This window comes from Anthonomus grandis, chromosome 2 (assembly GCF_022605725.1).
Source record: "Anthonomus grandis grandis chromosome 2, icAntGran1.3, whole genome shotgun sequence".
In the NCBI taxonomy this organism is placed as follows: domain Eukaryota; kingdom Metazoa; phylum Arthropoda; class Insecta; order Coleoptera; family Curculionidae; genus Anthonomus; species Anthonomus grandis.
The window spans coordinates 32,512,876-32,538,396 of NC_065547.1; the positions used below are offsets into that span (position 1 = coordinate 32,512,876).

Consider the following 25,521-nt stretch of genomic DNA (forward strand, 5'->3'; position numbering starts at 1 on the left):
GATCAGTCTCTTACCAAACCACCGATTTACAATTTTTGTATATGCAACAGGTTCGTTATTAATCTTGTACCCAGTTGAAATTTTATATTTTCTTTAAAAAAAAACTAATGAACAGGCATTTGTTAATATTTAAATACTCAATTTAATTGTGTCCATCAGAAAATATAATGTCCTTAGAATGATATAGAACATACATCATAATAAATAAATAAATATGCCTTTATATTACGGAGTGTGTTCATATTGTTCACAAATAGAATAAACAAAAGCACAATGAGACTCCTATGGTACCTCCGATATTGATTTAATAAAATGTTAAAGTAATTTGGACTGAGACCAACATCTTGACAGTAGCAGCTTAACTGACTTGATCGTTTTTTGAAGGCTTTTACCTGCAATATATGGAGAATGCTTTCAGTTTTTAATACTAAGGTCCATCTCTGCACTTTTCTCTGGGTTCGCCATAAACGATATTCAGTTTTTTGAATTTTAAAGAATTGTATACCCCAAAAGACAAGACCAATAGCCTTGGATGAAAGAGACCCATATATGCACTCCGTCTGACTTATGAAGGAGAGCCATTCTGGAAATCTCGCGTAGCAGGTAGAGAATATGATTATAGAGTGTCTGTATATGATTGATATGTGGCTTTCAAGTCAGGCTGCCGTCACTACAGATGCCAAGAAACGTCACATTACATCCATCCATTTTTTCTTAAGGAAAAAGGAACATGCTGAGTTTTTTTTATGTTGAGATATATATTATTATTTTCCGAACAGTCGAATGTACAGTAAAATGCGTTTGAGAGATCACAGAAAATGGCACAGCTATACTCACCTTCTTAAAGTCTAAAGACTAATTAATTGACTACCCCCCTCTGCAGGAGCATTATTATTTACAGCAGAATTATTTTTCCCAAACCCAAACTTTATTGAATTTGATCAAATCCATAACTGATGGTACACATTAATTCATTTCCAGAATATTCAAAATAATCGTATCTAAAACATACGATTTATTACTATTAACTCTTATTACTAATTACTGTAGATGTACATTAATAATACTGTAGCTATACATTACTAATTACTGTAAAGTACATGTAGATGTACCTTAACGTTATAGAAAATTGCATTCTTGGTCCTTTTATAATGCATTTTGCTATAGATACTATATCTTTATTGGAAACTTCATTTTGACTCTCATCAGAATTGGTAAGAAGGCATCTACTAATAATGTTTTCATTAATTAGATTTCTCAGTTTCTGAATATTCTTTTCCAGCTCAGCAATTTTGGCATCTTTTTAAAGTTCTTTAGTTTATCAATGGTCTGCTGTATTCGAATGTACTTGAGAAATTGTTAAAATAACATTCTTGTTACATGCATGTACTTATTGAACAAATTATTGATCTCAGTGTTTTCCACAGTTTCCCTATTGGCAGTACTAGGGAAAGAAGAGTTCATGCATGCATCCACCAAAGTTTCCTGAAAGTGTTGTGACCTCGCATATTTTACAGGACTTATATTCACAATCATGATGACACATATTCTGCACTGCATATACCAGAACCTTTGTAGTACCATAAACAACAGTTTCAACAGTCAACTGCATGCTGACTGCTTCTAAAAGAACGAGTACAAACAGAACGATCTTATCACTCATTTCAATGCTGCTCACTATTTTTCGATTTTATTACCAATTTATTCATTATGAGCAAACTTGCAATAGCGAATTTTATTTGTTAGGGTGAATAATTATAACTGGCTGTAACAATTTTTTACTACAAAAAAAATGTATTGCGGCAGTTGAGCCTAGAACCTACACAATTAAAACCCACCAAGACTGAGATGTAAATACTACATTGGATTATATTGCATCTCCGTGAACGTTTAATATAAAATTGTGATACATTCTAAGCTTGCAAGTCACGCACACTTTTCTACCCATCTACTATCTTAATATTGCATTTCTTTTGCAGTTCTGTGATTCACTAAAAAACGTACTCCAGTTTATCGCCTTGTCAATGGCAATCTTTTCTGAAGCTTACTATAGCCAAGGTTCCCTAATATCCAAGGCAACAAACTCGGTAATGACCACGACAAAATACATCACAGACCCGGAACAACGAGCCAAAAGGATCGTAAATATTTCCCAAAGTGCCGAGGTGGACTTTTGCAAGTCATTCTGGTTCTTATCGGAGAGCGAACTGATGAACCAACTGCCCTCTGTTATATCTCCCAGTGTGGCCGTTTGTAAAGTGATTAGCATCGCCCCGGAGCCGTTTTCTTTGGAAATCGATGGGAAACAAGTGGAAGTGCCGGTGCCCACGTCCTATTTGGGACCAAAACCGATCCAAGTTCGTTTGATCAGCTATCAGGCGCGAGAGGGCATGTTGGGCACAAAGAACAAAATCCCCCTAGAACCACCCGCCGATGGAATAATAATTCATTGTCATGGCGGTGGATTTGTGGCTCAATCCTCCAAATCACACGAGGGCTACTTGAGGGATTGGGCGAAACATTTGAACGTTCCTATTGTTAGTATAGATTATAGTTTGGCGCCGGAGGCACCGTTTCCGAGGGCCCTGGAGGAGGTTTTTTACGCCTACTGTTGGACGTTAAAGAATCATGATTTTTTAGGCAGCAAGGGTAAGTCTCGGATTTTTTTTTATTAATGGTAATAGACTTAGAAGCAATATTAAAATTCTCTCGTAGGAGATTAAAGTAAAACAAGTTTCATGTCCCAATATGTGTCAAAGTTTAAAAACACGCGCATGTCTATTTATTTTCGCTTCGGATAAAAGGCCAGAATGTTATAGTTATTGTGCACAGAAATTTCTAATTTTTGGTACAGTAAAGTTTTTTTATGTTTTCCTCCAAAATTTAAAGATTTTCGGATCGTTAAATTAAGTATATATTATGTAAACTAACATTAAGACTAATAAAAATAGTAAAAATAAATGAGACATTCCTATGATATGAGGTATGTTACATTAGAAATAAATAAACACAAATACTCAGGTATGGCAGAGGATGTTATTTGTGATAACAAATGCATAAACTGTAAAGAGACATGCTCAGAGGAATATTATAATTGTCATTCATATTCTAATATAATTCATAAAGAAATTGTTAATATCACGCCGTCGCAAGTCAAATACATACCGCATTAAAAGCGGTTATGTATTAATATAGTGCAAATTTTCTTATCGCCTCAATTCCCTTTATTATTAAATTAATGGAGGAAATGAAAAAGGATATAGATGCAATTAAATTGAAATTAGAATCTACTTCTCTTCTATGGAATAAGCCCATAGAGAAAACTCATAATAGAACAAACTTGTCCACAGTTTGTATCAAACCCAAAATAGCCCAGAATTCCGAGAAAAGCAAGAGGGATGTACAGACATCAATAGACCCTGAAAAAAATCAAATCTTAGTATAAGAAAAATATAAGAGACCAAGCGCAAGGAAGTATTTTAGTTAAATGTGATACAGAAAATTTTAATTTTAAGAATTAATCAGAAAAGAAAATAAATAAAATTTTCATAGAACTGTCAAAAAAAGATACCTTCTAAAATAATCAATGTTGAATATACTGGTGAATAATCATTAATCCAAGTGGAAGCAAAAATTCCTAATCAAAACTAATGGATTGATGCACAAGACCATTTAAAAATTACATACATTGGTTGCAGGAATATTGAGAAGGTTACTGCATGTTCAGGAGTTCTATTTAACAAAATGATACTTTATGGTAGAGTATTTATAGGCCGGCAACGTTTGTCAGTATTTGCAAACTTAACTGCTTCACGATGCTAAATTTCCAGGGTTTTCATCACAAAAAACAGCAAGTACTAAGCGAGGTGGGGCAATTGTGCAGAGAAGCATGGTACTCTTAGAGGTGACTATGCTGTGATTGTGGATTAATGGATGGTATGAGTAAACTGCAAGGCGGCTAATTAGAAGCTTTAACTTTAACTAGATGCACTCAGCTCTCGATTGAGAATGTCCATCTCCTAAATATCAAATAGAAATGTTTAGAAGCAAGGTCAATTGCAGCCAAATAAATGATTTTAACATTCAGGATGATATATTGGAAAAAAAGAAACATGAGATCCTCATTGAAATAGTGGACCAAAGAGTTAAATGTTCTTAAAGATGAAAAACCTAACATAATTAGCATAACTGAAATACTTTTTTCAAAACTACGATATATGAATTTTAATTTGCCAAAATTTTTCAAATTCTATTAAAAAAAAGTAATCAGGTTGCAAATTATCTTGCTACTTACTGTCTTGGTTTTAAATCATAGAGTAATTTAGTAAGATCCAAATATTTGACTGGAATATTCGAGAATGGAAGTGTACTTACTTCTGCTTTGATTCTTAAATTTTGAAGAAGATATCACAGACCACACCCTAATTATGCTACTTAACAGACTCAACAGCCAAAATAAGAACAGAATGAAAATGTAAAAATACACTGCCACAAAAAGTAGAAATACAAGTAGATAAAGGCTTGTATTTTTAATGGTATTATTACACTAACTAAAACAAAAAAGTTATTAGAAAAATTCTGCCCTGATTTGGAAAAAGAATGACTACCACAAATAGTTTACTTATATACCTTAAACTTATATATAAATAAAAGAATTAATATTATTCAAAGAGGATCAAACTGAAAATAATAAACATGATGTTAAAAAACTTATACCGTATACACTACATTTCTAAATATAAAAAATATAATTAATAAAAGGGCATGATAAGGCTTTTAGTAGTTCTGGATTAATATAAAAGTAGATCTCAAAAAAGCTATTCCACCACCAACGCTTGAAAAATTGGATTCTTTCATGAAAAAATCGATATATTTAAACTTATTCTAATTCTCTATTTTCTTTATAACATATATGAATTCTCTTTAAGGATTACTTATGTCTTATGTTGATATTGCAGTCACTGTTCTTTCAGGAGATTTTTGGGAAAGTGTTAAGAGTAAATCTATATACAATTTAGTAAAATTAGCGGGCTGTAAACTTATAAACACATTTAATGTACCAAAGACTAATTACCTGCCTTTTTTAAATACCAGTGCAAACAGGCCTCACTGTGGTTCAATTTTGTTGGACAATCATTGTATAATAGAGTAACAAGATATCTTGGAGTTATCATATTTCTAAATTAAAAAATCTAATTTAGAAGACACTTATCTATAAAGTATTTATAGAATCAATAATCTGATATAGAATATTGGTATGAGGTGGACTTTCCAACTGCAGATGTTTTCCTCAAACAGTGTTAGGTTTTCTGGTGAATTCCATTCATATTTTTTCCTCAATCAACACTTTCGTTCTTTCTCTCTAAAATGTATTTTCGTTCGAATCATTCTGTGATTCGCCTCCTGTCGAAAACCGATTTAAAACTGCTACATCCTGGATTATTTCTTTTCTTCTTGGTATTATGAAGTCAATTTTATTTTTTTTGTTTAGTAGAGACACAAAACTGACAAAAACTCTAAAACAGATGTGAAAGTTCGGCAAAACATAAATAGGTTCCTGTGACCTCGAATCGAGATTTTCGCATCTGGTCTAGAGTAATTAATGGTGAAGACTGACCAAACGGAGAGAGAGATTAGACACTTCCAGCAAAACTATAACATGCAAAAACTGATTTCATTACGCAAATATATATTGATAATGTAGATTTTTAACGTTTTTATTTCTTGACAGGTGAATCCATAATAGCAGTAGGAGACTCCGCTGGCGCAAATCTCCTATTATCTGCCACCCTGAAGTGCATCAGTACGGGAGTACCTCCTCCCCATGGAATATTCGTCGCTTACGTGCCCACGTTAATAAAATTCGCCCCCTCACCCTCGCGGTTACTGTGCATGATGGATCCCCTTTTACCCTTTGGCTTTATGATGCGATGCTTAAAAGGTAAACTATTCTAATATTAGTTTTCTTTAAAAATAGATTATATTTTCTTAGGCTTTAGCAGTTGCATGTGCTTTTAAAGACTTTAGCTCTTCTTAATCCTCTGTCAACAATATTTGAAAAAGCACTTATCTGGACTTCTGTAAAAATTCGATTTTCGTTTCTGCTAATTTCCATAACGTCCTTAGAAAAGCAGATATGTATACTTTGCAAACATTGATTGCCTAAAGAAATGGTAGTCTACAACATTATTCCGCTTGGATAGTTAAAAAAACATCATCTATAACGAAATTTTCAATTCCAGCTTACGCTTGTCCCCCGGACAAACTCGCCAGAACATCCACCGAGGGTGACTTGTACAACTCGGACACCGAAAGTTTCGAGGAAATATCCGAGTCGGATCTGGCGGAGCTTCAGGCGCATAAGTCTCCAGTGTCTGAGGCCTCTGATACTTTAACGTACGGCTCGTTGAACAGCGTCGAGAATAATCCGAACGAGAAGGACGAGGTGACGTCCGCGGAAATCGAAAAGAGCCAGCAATATATGGCCGATATAGTACACAAATACGTACTAGGTAGGGATTACTTGGGCTCAATGTTTTCTACTAAAGTGGGTGGAGGAGGTACGGTTAGTTATAGTTCTATACAAGAGGCCGTCCATAAATTACGTAAGACGTTTTTTAACCATTTTAGACCCTACGTCACCCCTGTGATTTTGTAAAATCCAGTCGAACCCTCCACCCAACCGTCAAATCTAACGTAAGAGAAACATTTTTATTTTTTCTTTGCTGTTCATATAATGTGATTGTGATAAATTTCAATAATGTGATAAATGTCTAAGACTGATCAATACTTTCCTGATAAATTATTTGTTGACACAATGCAGAGAGAAACCTGCTATGTGCATTCGAAATTATAATGCTAATATTTACATTTCAACGTGCCTACTAATAACAACTAATGTGGTTTTAATGTCACATAATCTGATATATAGTATGTTAGTAAAAATTTGGTGTCAACAGCCATCTAAAACAATTAAGCCTTAATAATATAACATAATTATGCGTAATACGATAATTGTTTCAATAGCAGAAATTAATTTATCTTGTGGAAGGATAAATAATTCAAAAAAATTAAACGTTCGTCACTCACAATCAAACATCGTTGGTCCAAACCATCCATTGAATAACGGACGGAATAATAATTACTTCTGACTCAGATAATCTTTCTGCTTTTTAATATTCTTCAATGTATTCAACATCCATATCTTTATCATCAAGGTACTGAGTATAATCAGATCAATGACTGAGCAATAAGGCAGAGATTTCTAACATGTTTACTCTGCAAAATAGTCAAATGTTGAGTTTTTTGTGTTCAGGCACATTCATTATTCTTGTAATTTAATAGATTTTTGTTTGATGCAAAATATACACGGCATATATCGCCAGTGCCTTCTTCGATGCTGTATCGAACACTTGGGCAGTAAAGCTCATATTGCATTAATTTATTAGTATAAACTTTTTGAGTTTCTGAATATCTAATGATAATCTTAAGAGTGGACAAAACTTTTGTCTTTTGAAATAGCTATAATTAGAGCTGGAGTTTATAGTATTGGGACAGGTAACGATAGAAGGCCTTCTGGTAAAATCATTCCTAAATCACTACGATGAACATCACAACATTTCTAATTATCACTTCGTGATTTTAAAAAGGTATTGTAATTTCCGCACGTGAATACAATACCCTTCTGGAGTATCATGTTGATCAAGGTATTCGGCAACAACTAGACTATCCTCTTTAACAAAAGAATTCCAAATGCAGCAAGAATATTTCTCACCTTTCTTACTCTTCCAAAATACATTTGTCTTGACTGGCAGATTTGGCGAGATTTTCGAGGATAACCTAAGCATTCTAGAGACAGATGTAAGACGCCTGACATTTGATTAATTTTGATTTGACTGAAATCTGGATGAAATCCTTATAATTTTCAACTTTGCTGTTTGAATTAATCTTCAGACAGCGCACAAATGACACACAACATGTACTCTGTTCAACTACAATAGTAGAGAATTCTAGTATCGATCTTTTCGATAGTATCGTAATGATGACTTCGATTATTTTTCAATACCAATTGAATTCTTATCATTAAAACAATATTATGGATACTGCCATGTTTGTATTGTTATTGCATTAAAAGACTAATGACTGCTTCTTCAACTATTAATTTTTTTTATGCCCAATTATTCTTTTATGGATATTGGACTTTACTAACCACACGGACTTTCTTGATATTACAGATATCTCATATAAACTTTACTCAAATAATCAGACTGAACATTTTTAATACCAAGGCGCATCTAAATCAGAGATTATAAGATTTTTAACCGAGATAATTATCGCTTTTTCGAAAAATTTACCTATGTAATCAAATAATTCAATTTTTAAAATAAAAATATAAATTTGTTTGATTTTTTCAATTTTGTTTAAATATTGGAATTTTTTTCTTACGTTAGGTTCTGAATCCCTCTCCTCTCTTCCCCTGCGTAACATGAGGCCCTGCCTCATTACCGTTTTATGTAATTTATGGATGGTTCCTAAAGTGTAACGAGTTGGCGTTCATTTAGGTTTTGCTTGCTAGTGTATTTATATGTGTCGCTGAAAACATTTTAAAAATATCGTGACTTGGTAAGATATTTTGTAGAAACGAGAAGGACCCTGCAGAAACCTTATGAGAACTGGCTCTTATTGGAATGACATACAATTTTTCAGAATGATAGCTTTTGACCTACAAATCAAAAGTGTGTATGGGCGTGAATCTCTAAAATTCGTTCTTTCAAGTTATAGCCATTTAAAGTTACGTCATATGTTAACTTTGTTTACCCTATTATATACCCTATTTACTGAGATCGTTATGAAATGCAATAATGGTAAACATGACAAGTAAAGCACAAAAATAATGTAATAGCAACCACAAGTTTTTGTAATACATTCAAAAATAAGGTTTTAGAGTTTAGAGGGGTTTTGAGTGAAGGCGTGAGGAACACGCGACTTGTTGTCTCGTGTTAAGTGCACTCCGCCCGAGATCCACTATGAGTCTCGCGCGGGTGGCCGCTTTTGTGCTACACTCTGGAGGTGGAATTAACAACAACCCTGAACATGAGATTAGGGTTTTTATTCACTTCTTTACAACTTTTCTGACTAAAACTAAATTAACAAAATCAGAGAGAATTTCTCGAGATAAAACAAACGTGACCGACTGCACTTTTTTGACAATCCTGACCATTGACGTCTACGTGACATCGGCAAGGAGAAGAGACGGCAAGACGGCTAGAATTCGGGTCGCGGAATAAGCACTTGCTTATTCCGCGTTGTAGCGCGCCACAAGGTCGCAAAATTATTCCAAACCTTTGAAAAATACTGAGATTACCGACTTTAAAAGAAATGGCTGGCAGATCTCCACGAATACATTGTTTTGTATGCGATATAGCATGTTACTCAAGAAATTTGGACAGGATTAATAGTGAGGAAAATAATAATATTTTAGAAAGGGAAATAGCTGTTAAAGTCCAGTGCAACGATATATTAGAATGGTCACCCATCAAAACACCAGCATTTTACTTCTCAAACAATGTAAATAGAAGGTGGATGACATTGTTTGGTAGGTGGAATGCTGGTGTTTTGACGGGTGACTATTCTAATATATCGTTGCACTGGACTTTACCAGGCATAATGGACCTGCCTTTACAAATAGATCACCAACCCATTTTGTGCAATAACTGTAACATATCCATTACTAATTTAATGCAGAAGCAGATCCTGCATGCTTTAAGAATTGTAATAACACAAACAACGAACCGGCGTTATGTCAGTTGTCATGACAATCATGAATTACAGAGCTATCTGTGGACTAAGGAGTAAATCTTTTCGCCAAACCGAGATTTGATATTGGTGAAAATGTTAGATGGTGTAGGCACCATTTAGATGATGATGACCCAACTATTTTGTTGCACGACCTACGCTCTATTAATAAACCAGTTGACATAATTTACGAAAAATCTGATCGAAAAATTTGATGATATGTTTACCTTTTGAGATACAGCGCTCCAAATGGTAAAATACATTATATATGATAAAAAGACTTGCTGCTGTTTTTATGCAGACTTCGCCAAGGATTAAATGACATGTTTTTAAAATTATTTTTTATTATTGTAGATTTGTTTAGTAGTAGATTATCTAAGAATTTCATTAATTGGAAGATTCGTTTCTGAAAGTATTGAGCCGAGATCAATAACTAGGCAGAATTATATTGCTCAGCATATGACAGAATTTTCTAACAATCTGAATAATCCCCATCTAAATGATCCTAAGGCCATTACTGTAGTGTATTCGACATACTGTTATATAAACAAAAGATGAATTTTCGTATTTTGCGTCAATCATATTTAGTTTATAAGCACAAATACCTTCTTAAGCCCTAGATAGATTTATATTAGATATTTTTGGGCCTATTTTTCTGATTCGCAGAAACGATGCCGAAATACTACATTATAATTTCAAAGAAGAGGGAAATGATTTAAGAGAATGGTGGTGACATTATGTTGGTAGGCAGAGGGTACTGTGATGCTAGAAGACTTCTTGAAATACTCGGCATCCAGTGCGAAATGCCAGTCATACTCTCACCTGCTCAGCGATAACTTATTACCGAAGATACTTGTGAAGATACTTTATCTACTAAATGGACATTCTTTAAGGAAATATTTAAGTTGCAACACGTCAAACACCTTGACGATACCACCTTATACTACACATGGCGGGTGCCTATGCGTAAAGAGCCCAGCATATTTTAGATCTTAAATTTCAAATGTTGTGCAAGCGCATATGGAAGTCGACAATCTATCAAGAAAAAATGATCATTGTGATTAATTCGTCTATTGTCCGTTATTCGTCTATTCGTCCAGAAGTTCCTGTGCTAGATTTGCAATCCCTAAAACAATTTACTATGGCATGTACCAGATGAACCTCGCAGCATCATACATACAGGATAGAATTTTTAGAGAAGATGACGATCATGAACTTCAAATTAATGAAGTGAAGTTTCACTTTAAGTAATTTTTTTGCCTGTCTTCTTCTATTTGTTATTAAGGAACCTGGTTTTTTAAGGGAAAGATTTAATCAAGATTTAAAAAACTCTTGTACTGCAAAGCATCAGATTTTTATTTCATTTTTAAACTATGATCAAGAAGATGAAAACGATTCTATTACTGAATATTATTGAACCTGCCAATCCGGGGCTCGGACTCTCGGTACTTTTGCTCAAGTAGCCAGTATTGGTTTCTGGGCTACGCTAGACATGATCCAAATGTTGTCATGATTCCTTACATGACCGCAGCTGGTCTTAATAATATAGCTGCTGATAAATCTAAGATCAATATAAATTTTGATATGGTATTTTGGATTGACAATTATCATTATTAAGCACTCTAAAAATCTACACAAAAATAAAAGCAACTATAAATTTCTAGGACGCCTATAGTTCAAATGTAGTATTTTAACAAACGTTAAGATTCGACGCGTGCATATGCTTTAAGTGTTATACTTTAAGTTTACACAGTTGCTTTAAGTGTTGCGATATCGGATTTATGCTCTTTAATACTGTTTAAAATCGATTTTGCAAGTTATCTTTTATTTAGAGAGAATATTACCTCTGCGTCTTCAAGCTAATCAGTAGAAGTTGATTTATCTTGACTTTTGGAGCTAAAATACTTTTTGAGGCCTTTTAATTGTATGCTAAATGTTGCGTATCTATGTAAGCCTTAGGATTTCCAATTCTTGTTTATTAGAATATTCTCTGCTTTTCCTCTTATTATTTAACAAATAACTCACTAATATTTTATTTAAATTGGGAGAATACCCAAACGCTATGCTCCTTATTTCACAGCGCCATGCGAAACTTAAATTATGCCTTATGCTAGGACTAGTATAGTAGAATAAGTTTAATATTAACTTATAAGGGGAAAGCACTTCATCCAAAACACATTTTGTTCATAACCTTGCATGTTTTCATCTTAATATTAAATGTTTCGTTTTGTCAATAAATGCATTAATAATTTTTTTCCAGATCCGGATACAGACACAGAAGGTACCAAAACGCCCCACTTGGATCCGGAAAGTTCCTCCTCGTCCGCCCTTGACACCTCCTTTCAGACCCGTCTCTACGGTTTCGTGTCCTCGATAAAGGGCCATTTCAGTAAAATGATGGGCGAACGCGGCATCGCCAGCGAAGCGAAGCTCTTAGAAAACGATAGACCGGGGAAATTGTGGGAGGAGCTGTGCAATCCGGTCCCTAATGACCCGTTTATGAGCCCTTATTGTGCTTCTGATGACGCTTTGAAGCAGTTTCCTCCCACAAAGATTTTGGTAAAGCATTTTTTTTTGTTCTTGTACATTAGTGACAAAAAATTGTAAATCGGACATATTGTTTTGTGGGTAAATTGGTCATGTACCAAGTTAAGTTTTATGAAATGATATTTTTGGTCACTATTCGCTGGTACGTCCATCGATTTAACTTTTTTTGGAACTGTTGAATAGATATTTTAATTTTTAAGGGTTTAGATGGATAAATGGTCAAATAAAATCCAAAGCTTTTCAAATTTTTTCCTTTAATTGCCAACGTTTCGGCCTGTATTAGGCCTTCTTCTGGGCACTACAAAGTTTAAAAGAAAACATAGTAAAAACACATATAGATAAGTTAAAAAGGTATGTTATACAGTGGTCAAAAAAATAATCATCAACGATTAAAATACACTAAAAATACATTAGAAATAAATTAAATAAGTATTTTAAAACTAAAATCTTACGATATTCAATGACTACTTTAATTATTTAAATACAAAAAATTTAAAATTAAATGGGAACATTTAAATATACAGTTATCGTTATAAATATTCTAAGATAAGTAATATATTTAAGTATCTTGTTTTTTGTTACTGACAACTTAAGCACATCTTGCACATCACGCAAATTTAATTAATCTAATAAATCCTGAAAAACAAATTTGAATAGTCTTTAAATAACTTTTGTATAACCATTCAACAACATTAAAAAGCATACTTAAATATATTACTTATCTTAGAATATTTATAATAATATTTATAACGATAATTAAAAAAAGCGAAAAAACCTTTGTTTTGTTTACATTATCTAAACACCTTAAAAAATTATAGCCCAGGGCTAAAATATTATTCATTATAGTTAAGTAGATTGTTACTTACGCACTAACAGTGACATATTCCATAACAACAACAAATACACCAAATACAATCTATGAAACCACTATGTTCTATTTGTCACAACTAAACGAAGAGCTTTGATGTTTCTTTTGTAAGTATATTTAAATGTTCCCACTTAATTTTTTTATTTTAACTAACTAATAACTAAATTTTTTTTTATCTCTGTGTTTTGAAGATGTATTTAATTAATTAAAGTAGTCATTGAATAGTGTAAGATTTTAGTTTTAAAATACTTATTTAATTTATTTTTAGTGTAACATACCGTTTTAACTTATCTATACCGGGTGGTGAGTCACCGAGTGGAACATAGGAAATCCTATCTAAATTTTAAGGGGGTCAATTATTGGCTTCCCTGTACATTTTAAAGAAAAAATGTAACATAACTTTTTGAAGAGACCAATCTGGCAAACTCTCGTGCAAAGTTTCAAAAAATTTTAATAAGCGAATCTTAAATTATTCAACTAAATGTAATTGCAAAATTACTAAATTTTCGGTTCAGGTAAAACCAGACACCAGCCACCAGCAAACAATTTGTTATAAGGCTTTGTCAAATCTGACGTACAGCCGAATACAAGAAATGTTTTTTTTTTTCGTTTTATCAATCTCACAGCCATACATTCAAAGTAAGATACGTTAACATTACTTTTTTATCTAAACTTTTATTTAATATAACGATGAAGTTAAACCAATAAGAATTATTATTATCGATTATTAAAAAAATAATTTTATCATATTTAAAATTTAATTAAACCAATAGCAGTATCTGAAATATTTTCAATTTATTTTCTCATCAAGCTTATCTGGTCCATTTCAACCATTAAACTTATTGTTAGTAAATTCGAGTCCAAAGACATTGCAATAAATAATTGTAAATGTTTAACTCAGAAGATCGAAAATAGATCCGAAGAAAGAGAGAACAGAACTCTTAATGTTTTACTAAGTGTGGAAAAATAAAATAAAATACAATAACTTTTTTAAAAATAATAGAGAATTACATAAAAACATCAATTAATCAAATGTTCAAACAATGATCCATTAACAGCTAAACAATATCCTAACCGATCATAAAATTCATTTCTAACGTTACTAAGTTGATATTGGGAAATTTTATTACATTCTAACGAAATAGCGTTTTGTAACTGGTTTAGATTCTCAAATTATACATTTGCCGGGCAACAATCCATTTGGTACCAGATCATTTGATCTTCCTGAACAACTTCTTTCAAGGCGGGTCCAATTTGATTTTGAAATAAGTCCAAATAGGGGGTCCATTAAAGTTAAAGGGATGTCTAAAAAACGATTTTTTTTTGAAAATTTTTACATAGAATGTTGATTTTGAACATTTTATTGATAAAAAAGTGAGGATGAAGTAATAAAATGCAAAATTTTAAAAATTATAAAGGATTTTCTACTTACGTATGATTCACAATTACACCCGGCTTAACTACACTCTATTTGGGACTAGGCATCACGTTGACCATTATATGTGCTATTAATTTAAATTTAAAGCCTTAAGTAAGAAAATTCTGTAACTTAGAAGGATTTACATTACTTATTTAGGTGATAAACACAAATTTCCACACGCAAATCAGGAATATCAAATATGTAAATACGGATTAATTCATAATTATTCATAAATAAAAAAGACTGTCAAAATGTCACTTACGTCAACAAATATTATTTATTGGGAGTGGCTACTGTACTAGTACGATTATCGTAATTTTCTATCCTGTCTTACTATAGGTAAGTATTTGTTTATTTATATAATCATAAAATATGCACACGGGGCGGTAGCCCGTGTGCGCATACAAGGTGGGCGCACATGGGGCGGCAGCTCCTTGTGCGCACATGCGACTGTGTGGTTGGCGCACATGTGGAGTTGGGATTGCAAAAAGGGATTGGAACCTTGGGTTGGCGCTAAATAGTGGGTTAGATAGTCGTTTGAGCCCTACTTAGGGAATGGGATAATAGTTAGAAAATGGGAATTATAGGCACAAACACGCGGGGCGGGAGCCCCGTGTTTGTGCCTATAATTCCTATGCCTTATTCCTTAATGCCTATAATGAATTAAAAGATATTTATTGTTTTGACTATAAGTTAATGTACATTAAACCTCATCGTTATTATTTACCTATTAATAATTAAATATCTTAAATTATGTTTTTTTTCAAAATGTATACTTATTATATATTAAATTACATAAAATATCAAATAATTTAAATAAATAATACCTATTTTTTAACACCTGATAAATGTGTTTTGTTCATGTAATGTAAAATCTAACTAGGTATATTATGCCTTTATTATCTAAAATTGAGTCCACAGCCAACCCATCCAACTAAAAAGTGTTCCAGACAAAACCAAAAAATACTACTGGGGACATAGTGAAGCCACTGCAATTTTTGTCAATAAGGTTGTTGTTTTATTTTTCTTGTGTAGAAATTACAAAATATCTAATTAAAAGTGGTACAAAGCGATAAAAAATTATATAAATTTACAATAATAGCCCCCAAAAAGTTCCAAAATTGCCCCAATATATATATTTTTAGCAAATTCAAGAGCTAAAAAACCTTGTGCAAGCCAGCAATAATTACGTATTTAACGTAGAAAAACCTTCATAATTTCCAAAGTTTTGTATTTTTTCCCATCATCCTCACTTTTTATCAATATTTTGACTACACTCAACATTCTATGTAAAAATTTAAAAAAAAAAATCGGTTTTTAGACGTCCCTTTAACTTTACCGGACCCCAAATAGGTTTCAGCTGTTAGGTTATAGTCCATAAAAAAGAGTCCAATGATATGGTGTCCGATAATTTCCACGAATACATTTGTTTTTTGGGGATATTGTGTCCGAGTATGAATAAAGCGATGTTCATTTGCTTGGCTCCAATACCGGCAATTCTGAACATTTGGTTCATTGTTGAGGGTAAATGAACATTTATCGGTAAAACAAATATTCCTTAAAAAATTCCTATCATTATTTGCTCTTTCCATCATTTCAAAACAAAATGTCATTCTTCGCTCTTCATCTCTTTCCTGCGCATATTTTTCGAATTTTACGAATATTATTTGTGTTTTTAAAGTGCGCAATACCGTTGTATGATGTTTATTTACCTCTTGCCCAAGAACCCTCGTACTAACCATCTTGTTTTCCTCCAGACTCAGTAGAATATTAAGATCTCTGGTCTCTCTTTCTTCGGCTCTATTTTCGATATCCTGAGTTGAACATTTACAATTATTTATTACGTTACCTTAGGACTCGAACTTATTGAGAATACGTTTAATAGTTGAAATGGACGGAATGGGCTTGGTGGGGAAATAAACTGAAAACATTTCAGATACTGCTCTAAAACTGTTTCCCGCATAATGCCACTTAATTATGGCTATTTTTTCGTCGATTGAATAATTCATACTTGTTTTCAAATATCGACTGTCACTGATTTATTGACACTTTTCCTCACGTCAGTGACAATATTCATTTTACTGGTGCCCGTTTGGTTTTACCTGGACCGAAAATTTGCTAATTTTGCAATATATTTAATTGAATAATTGAGGGGTCCAGAAGTAAAAGGGTTTAAGTGCATTTTTGATAAAGCTGAGATAAATGACTTTAAAGTTTACTTCAATTTGAAAATTCCAGGAGTAATTTTAAAAACTTATGTTAACACTTAAATTTTATTTAAAGATTAAAAAAAGTTTCAAACATAAAATATTTACTTAATTTTGCTTTTTTATTTTTTATTTTTGCAAAAATGTACTTAAATCCATTATACATGTTAAAAAGTTATGGGGGTAAAATGAATAAAATTAAGTCCAAATACTATACTAGTTTCTTCGTCTGAATCAGCTGGTCCCGGTTGGGATTGATCTGTATCAGACACTTTTTGCCTCGATGTCCTGGTATGTGCTTGTTTCTTGTTTACTTTTTTTGTTATTGCTTCCCCGTCGTGCTTTATGTTTTTGTAAAAGGTATGATGAATCGGCGGAATGTAATCCAATAAACTAAGTAAGTTTTTCTATTTAGCGACTTTAATGTTTATTGAAGTTTCATTCAAAGGCTTTAGTATTGAAAACTTAAAACACGGACGCCCAACTTGTCATCATACAACTGCGAAAGTCAGTGTTTTATCAGTGTTTAAGGTATTCTTGTATCGAAATGTTAGTTTTCACTTTTATAATAAGCGCAAACCAGCAAATTTCTTTCCATTTTAAGGGGTGACCGTCGCTATTTTTTTTTTGGATCGTTCATAATTTTATTGAACGGCAAAAAAGAGTAAAAATCATCTTTGTTCATATTGTACACGATGAAGTTGGACGATGTGTTCCTTATTACAGTCTCCCAATCTGCTGGGATAAAAACTTGAGGAATTTGCCTTTTTTTCTTCTCAATTAAACCAAAACTACGGTCACTTTCCATGTAGGTGTGCCCGGGTTCAAGAAACTTGTGGTGAATCTCTGATATATTTGTAGCTTGAACAATAAAACTAAATAGTTTAGAAATATTTTTATTCTTATTCTGTCCTCCACACGAATCACTGTATGCAACAATCTTGGTAACTGTAGATGGAAGACTTTGAATAAATTTTATTAAGCATCTCCTGTAAGCCCCTGGATGCAATAGTTTCATTCCATACAAACATATGACTTTTTCCATTCAGTAAGTCAAAGACACAGAAATTGTACGTCCATAACTGACGAAGATAAAAGACTTTAGAAGTGGTTAGCAGTGGCGTCGGCAATGCCTGTTGTAAGTCGAAACAAATTACCGCGGTGTTTTTTGAATTTTTGTTTTCAGCAATATCAGCTATTTTGGCCTCGGTGGCTTTCTGGGCTTTTCTTTGATGTAGCTCGAGGTCTTGTTTAGCTTTTTTTAATCACGTCTTCATTTGTAGATTGTTTTACTAGATTTTGTAAATTATCACGACTGCAGGTGTCACTATAGGGTTTGTGGAACCGTAAATTAAATTCCGTATTGAAAATAAACCTATAATAGGACTCTTTTACTGGTAATTCTTGTTTGTCACTACAAAACTCCCGATATAATTTGTACATCTTATTGACACTCAGTTCTCCTGAGATATACTTTGTGTTTAGATTGTCTTTTCTAGAATAATGGCTACTATACTTTGGAAACATGTTTATGTGAGAAATAACAAGATTCTTGCATGATTCCTTTATTTTATTTGGAGGCTCCTTTTTGCCACGCTTGTCAGATTCAATCATGTTAAGGTCTGTAGTTTTTTTGCAAACAATCTGAAATCGTCGCACAGAAATGTCAGAAGTACGTAAAAAAATTGTTTACAAACTCGTTTCCCTACTAAAAATATTACGGTGCTGTAGTTTTTATTTTTTGTAACAGCTACGGCTGTACGCCTTTTAGGTGGAATTTTTTTAATGCAAGAAGATAAAAATGCAGTTTGCAGGTCATAGGAAGAAAGTTCATAAAACCTCTTAAACAGGCCTTTCCTTTGGGCCTCACTAATATTTTCGTTGCACTTATATCTACAACCGTGAGGATATTCCTTTAGTTCTCTTGCATTCCGTACCTTATTTTTTCTTCCAATATACTCTTTTCCTTCGGTGCGCAACCTTTTAGCAGTGTTATCTTTCCACTCTTTTTGACGTCGTTTCCTTTGTCTAGTTTTTGCTGGCGTTACATGTACATATTCATTTTCATGTTCAACTTCTTCCTCTTCATGGCCTTCTACTTCTTCATTTTTCTTAGGAACATAGTTCGAATCTTCATCAGTCTGAAACGAATCAGTTTCTGTAAAAAAAAAACAAAAATTAAACAGAGAAAACCTGCAGATGATATCAAAATTAAACGCGAAAACATCGATTAGAACACCCTATTTTTTTTAAAACAGGTATCTAATATTGTAGCTTAAAAGCTATAATTTTGCAATAAATTCAAGTAAAAAAAGTTTTAGACTGTGCTGAGACTCCATCCCGTTAATGTAGTAATTACTTTGTATTGTGACCCAAACGCCTTAACTCTACACTATCTTGACTATAATTTCCATTTTTGCAGTAGATACAACAGTTCCAGTCGAACAATAAAAATGTTTATATTTTTAGAGCCGGGAAAGGAATAAGGAAAAATGTCATAATCCAAACATGGTTTATGAAACGCGTTAAAAAACTACCCTTGTTTCTTATGCAGGCGTGAAAGTAAAATATTTTTAAAATAATCTAACCTAACATTTTGTTATTCATAAAGATCTAAGTTTTATTATTTTATACAAAATTAATGTACTTACCATCGCTTTCCCAGTCGGTACTCATTTCGCTTGTTGATATAACACTAACAACACTGCAAAATAAATGTATTTCTAACTCAAACTAAGTCAAACGACAATAACATTCAACCGTCAAACAATAATAGCTGTCGAAACTTTAGAAGTAAAATGGTTCAAGTGCACTTGAATCAGTTTACCAGATACCTTACTAGTGGATATTTTGATATGCTTTCAAAGATTCCGAGAGATGGAGCCAGGGGACGTTGCATGAGCTTGAATCATTTTACCTCGAAGTTAGGATAACCTTTGGGTATGATATTCTGCAGACGATTTATTTAAAAAAGTGCACATGAACCCTTTTACTTCCGGGCCCCTCAATTCAAGATTCGCTTATTAAAATTTTTTGAAACTTTGCACAAGGGTTTGCCAGATTGGTGTCTTCAAAAAGTTATCTTACATTCTTTCTATAAAATGTACAGGGAAGCCTTAGAATAATTGACTCCCTTAAAATTTACATGGGATTTCCTATGTTCCACTCGGCGACGCACCACCCGTTATGTGTTTTTACTATGTTTTTTTTTTAAACTTGTAGTGCCCTGAAGAAGGCCTAATATAGGCCGAAACGTTGGCAATTAAAGGAAAAAATTTGAAAAGCTTGGATTTTATTTGACCATTTATCCAACTAAACCCTTAAAAATTAAAAAACAAATTGACTGGGTCACTAAAACACACAAGATATTTTAATGCTGCTTACAGTGATGTGTCACACGATGGAGATTCCCATTTGTCATATCAAAGTGAGGTTAGCTGGAGGTCAGGAAGTGATTGACAAATTAAATTAAATGTTCCCGTGTATTTCGGATTTGACGTGTTTTTTTTTAATTAAGTGTGGTTCGTTTTGAAGTTAAGGCACTTTATATCCCAAAACCTCTTATAAAAATAATAATTTTGACAAGAACTTTATCTTAAGTCCGTTTCTTTGTTGCCGCACTGTTTGCCCCGATTTTGAAAATAGTCGCTTAGACGACACAGATATCGCCACTATACCTAAAAACTTTTCAACTAATTCAGCTAGATGAAGTAGAATTTGTTCTACAGAATTTGTTTTCTATCAAAGTTAAAGGGTTTCTTTAATTGATATAATAATAATAATAATAACAATAAAAACTTAAGTCACTCAAAACGCAAATAAAAGAGATACACAAACAGTGAATAACACTTTGTTATTTAGATGTAAATCAGATAAATAAGAATATTATTCGTTACCCTTAACAATATAATTTTGTACGTGCATAGTAATAATGGAAATGAGTGGCCAATAGGCCATTATATTAAGACTCTCAGGGGAGACATTCAAGAAGTTTCCCCAAATTCTGTTGAGGCCTTAGAATTAAAAGTCGTATGCAAATTTTATTATAAAATATTATTTGCACATTAATATTCATAGTTATTTTTATTTAGTTTAAAAATAGGAAATTCATGCATTGAGCCTCTTAAAGTTGGTTATAAATACGTTCTCGGACTTCGCAGAGTCTAATATTTTACATTTATTTATAAGATGGATTATTACATATGAAAATTACTTTACAAAAATTTCTTTGTTGTGAGAGGGAATAGTTAATAAATTTTTTCTTCTTATATTTCAATTGTGAATATCTTTTCGACAGGTCACATTTCTCAACTAGATATTTTGAAGTTTCCCATTTAAGCACCTTATAAAAAAATAAACAGAATGCAGCAATCGTCGATTTTCCATATTTAGCCACGCTGCTTTAGCTTGAGATATATTATGCTCTTTTCTTGTTATGCCAAATACAGGGTGTCTCACGACGAATAGACGCGATCGATATCTCGGAAACTAATTTTCCAAAAATTTTGAAAATTTGGCAACATGGCACAGTCGATGGGGGCTACACAACTAAAATATTTTGACAGTTGTGACGTTTCCGGTTATACCGGAAGTAGGTGTCAACTTCGTTATTTTAAATGGAACACCCTGTATATTTTTACATTTTTGACTTTTACGTGAAATTCTAAGTATATTTTGTGTATAATGTCCTATATCTAAGTGTAACCGTTTTTGACATATTTTTAATTTCATGTCAAAAACTATGTTTATATGCCCTAACATAATTACCGATTACTCCCTTTTAGTAGCCTTCATTTATTGGTTAGTTTTGGTTTTATTTTAGAGGAAGGACCACTTTAAAAGACTAATATAATATTTGGCTAAAAAAAAGATACAGGTGGGTCAAAAACTAGCATTAAAAATTAAAATGAAAAAATCATTAAAAGTCAATTTTTTTAAATGGAAACCCCCTATTTTTATAATTTTTTCATAAAGGTAATTAAAAATAAGGTTAACTTTGTATAAGGTTATCTAGTCCAAAAATTGATAGTTTCCAAAATATTGGCAGTTTAAATTTGGCCTAATATTAAAAGCCGTATAGTAACACGGCTCAAGGATTGTTGATTAGTTGGGCATGACGGTTGTCATAATAACCGCTAGAAGCGGCAGTAAGATAATGGATTATAACAGAAATGTACACTTTTTAATTAAATTACACTTTTACGAAGAAAACTTAAATAGCAAGTAACTTATAAATTTAATGCATATAATCCATTGTCTTACTGCCGCTTCTAGCGGTTACTATGACAACCGTCATGCCCAACTAATCAACAATCCTTGAGCCGTGTTACTATACGGCTTTTAATATTAGGCCAAATTTAAACTGCCAATATTTTGGAAACTATCAATTTTTGGACTAGATAACCTTAGAACATTGAAAGGCAAGTAGCATGCCGTGGAACTATGGACAGGTTTGTTTGCTTGCAACATCTCTGATGCAATGATGCCAAATGCTTATAGATAAATGGCAAAAATCACTTTATAATATCATAAAAATTTTCAGTTGTTTCCGAAGGCTCAAAACAATACTACTGCTCGCCTTTAATAAAATATCAAGCATTTTTTTAAAACAAATTTGATAAAATACTCTATATTGAAGTCAATATTAACTTTAAATAAATGAAAATAAAGTACGAAAAAACGAGAAAACGGTAATGGCATCGCAACGCCGCTCGATCGCATTGTTGTTGCCACTGATACAAGCACTCTCTACCAGTGACGTCGTCAACAAATATTTACCTGATAAATTTTTATTAATTATTATAGAGTTTGAGTATAAGTAATATTACCATTTATGAGCTATTTATGTGTTTTTTTAACGAACTTCGTTAGAGGAAGGTCCTAATAAAAGGCACCATTTTTGTCAAAGCATTTTTATGGAAATTAAATATTTTATTAATATTATAGATTTCTTAATAAATCATGTTTTAAGACACAAATTATTAACATTTTGCAAAATTTTATTATTATTATATTGGACAAAACTCAGTTTTACATCACTTACTTTATATCACATAATATATACTTCTATGGTGCTGACTTTTTCAAAGGGACAGTATTGATTCAGCGGAAGAGTTAAAACTACAAGGATGTTCAAATTGTGAAGGAGTTGCAGGTTTTTTATAGGTTATAAGATTTTTATTATGAGTATTTAGCCTGTACAATGGTTTTGAGACATTTAACAGTGACCTATAGAATACCTAATACCAAATATTATATCATATTAATTTATACTAAAAAACAAAGCTTACCTAAGAATAAAGACTATGTACAATAGATTAGATTAGTTTATTAGTAGTAATATACAAACAAGTACTTTTACAAGTCAAATAAAATATGTAGTATGTTGGACTTTTTCGAAGTATTTAAATAATGAATTGAGACATCTAATTCAATTTCTTTGGGGCAAATTTGTTTATTGCAATCTTCGAATTTTAATTTTTTGTTCTTTATTTTTTTTCCATAATTTGGTAACAAGTGATTTAGCTTTTGAAACGGTGGAATCATCAGTGCTTAGGTCCTCAGGATATCATTTTGATTTTACCCTAGAATAATATACATAAAAATATAGTATTATCAAAATTAAAAAGAAAAAATTAAAAAAATGTATTATAATAGTCCAATTGATCAATAAAATGTATGTTATTATAAAGAATCTTTGTAATATCAGACATTTGATTAATTGCATTTAATTAAACAAATATAACACAATAAAATACTATATCACTTTTAAATAAGATATATAGAATAGGATGATACATGGCATAAAACTAGTAGTCTATTTTGAGTGTATTTTTACCTTTTCCTTGGCAGAGTCAGGGAATGTGTAGCAGTTAAACAAAAACGGCTTGGATGAGAAATAGTAATTGTTGACCTAGACCCCACGGTTACTGTAGAACTATTAATCTCAGATGCAGTTATTGTTGATGATGAATGATCAGATCTGTAATTATACAAAATTTGGTGTATCAAGAATATTAATCTATTTTAATTATCCATACTTGTCTATATTAGCTTCACTGTTTGTACTATATACCATTTTGGAAGCTAAAGAAGTTTTTTCACTCTTCAGGAAAGCTACCCCTGCAGCTTTGAAGGATAAATCACTTGGTAAATTAACTGAATTATCGGCTGCTGTGTTTTTAACCAGTGCATCAGAAATCCTAGTAAAAAAATAGTTTTACATACATACCTAATTTAATAAGTATTAGGTATAAATAAAGCTTATATGAGTAACACTAATCCTTTTTTTGACGATTTTTTTATACTAGAAAAATATATTTAAAAAAAATTACCTTTGAGGTAGAGCTCATTTTTTTAATAAAGTCTGGCTACTGATAATATTATCTTCCTTATATAAGAAATCACTTCTAAGGATGTGATCTGAACAAACAAATATGTTCTGTTTAATTGTGTTGATTTCCATTAATAAAATCCATTGTTCCCTTTGGGCATATATTAGGCAATCTATGATAAGTATTTGATATTTAATCAAAAAACAAAAAAAATTACAGTAATGAATTAATATGTGGTGAAAATTACTATATATATTATTGTAAGTTGCAATGTGATAAAACAAAAAAAAATTATCGACCAAATTTTAGGGAAAGACAAAATTAACTTTATACATAGATATCAATATCTAAATAAATTTCAAAATTCTTTAAAGGCAATAAAAAATTAATAATTTCATCTATTTACCTAATGTCTATATTAAAAAAACATAACTATACATAGATAGGTACATGGGTATTAGGTATGCCTTCTTTCTACCAAAACAACAAAAAAAAAACATAAAATCCTGTAATAAAACCAGGGACAAAATTCTAGTTTTATATTTTTTATAGCCTATTGATAGATGAATATGTTCAAAAAAATATTTAGATTTAAAAATATAAATATTTTGGTATTTTACGCACACTTTCACATTCAAGTTTTTATTAGGTTTATCTATAAGATCCCCTATTCTACGTTTATGATGATGGTTACCCCATGATGTGATGTTATGATGTGTTGTGAAGTATCGGTACTTACTTGTGAAAAGATCGGCTTGAATCACCTTTTTATCATGATGCGGCACAAACGACACAAGTTTTTCCCATCCTAGCAATTTAAAAAAACACTAAAATGTGGCCTTTTTCCTTTTGAAACCGAAAATTAAAGAAAATACACGAATCCCGAAAATAAACAAAAAGCCGTTTGACAGATGACACTACGCGTATGGCTCAGGCGCTTAAGCTTCGGTGTTGTCGCTTCAAATTTTTTAGAAGCAGTTTTAGGGATAATAATGTTAATAATTTTGTTTTTTTTGGCTTAAGGATATTATATTTATTCTTAAAATAGGTTAATTGTAGTATTTATACTTTTTATTTTAAATTTTCCTATAAAATACAACACAAATAAGTTAAATTAACGTTATAATGGTTGTTAAAATATAGCTAAAAATTTCCTCCGTTGGAAATTTGCGTCGACTTGACAACAGAGAATCGGCAAATATGTTTGTAAACAAAACACCCCTCTTGCCCCTGTGCACATGTTGGACTCAAACAAAGTTGTTGTTTACTAATTCTAGCCTTTCAATGTTCTAAGTAGATAACCTTATACAAAGTTAACCTTATTTTTAATTACCTTTATGAAAAAATTAT

At 32.0% G+C, this 25,521-nt stretch overlaps 1 protein-coding gene and 1 long non-coding RNA gene across 3 annotated transcripts in view; one reads left to right on the forward strand and one right to left on the reverse strand.

Moving 5' to 3' along the window:
- Positions 1–25,521, forward strand: part of LOC126750260 (hormone-sensitive lipase) — a 37,242-nt gene that overhangs the window by 7,536 nt on the left and 4,185 nt on the right. The window contains exons 3-6 of one of the 2 annotated variants that reach the window (XM_050459818.1): positions 1,980–2,649; positions 5,732–5,941; positions 6,243–6,560; positions 12,056–12,354. In XM_050459818.1, the coding sequence (XP_050315775.1) occupies positions 1,980–2,649; positions 5,732–5,941; positions 6,243–6,560; positions 12,056–12,354 (1,497 nt within the window). The remainder of the gene's footprint in view (positions 1–1,979; positions 2,650–5,731; positions 5,942–6,242; positions 6,561–12,055; positions 12,355–25,521) is intronic. The other variant, XM_050459819.1, reaches the window with a different exon arrangement.
- Positions 23,120–25,461, reverse strand: LOC126750261 (uncharacterized). Its single transcript, XR_007665656.1, has 4 exons — positions 24,911–25,461; positions 23,878–24,343; positions 23,676–23,819; positions 23,120–23,421 (listed from the first exon to the last, which is right to left on the reverse strand). It is a non-coding gene; the product is annotated as an uncharacterized LOC126750261 (long non-coding RNA).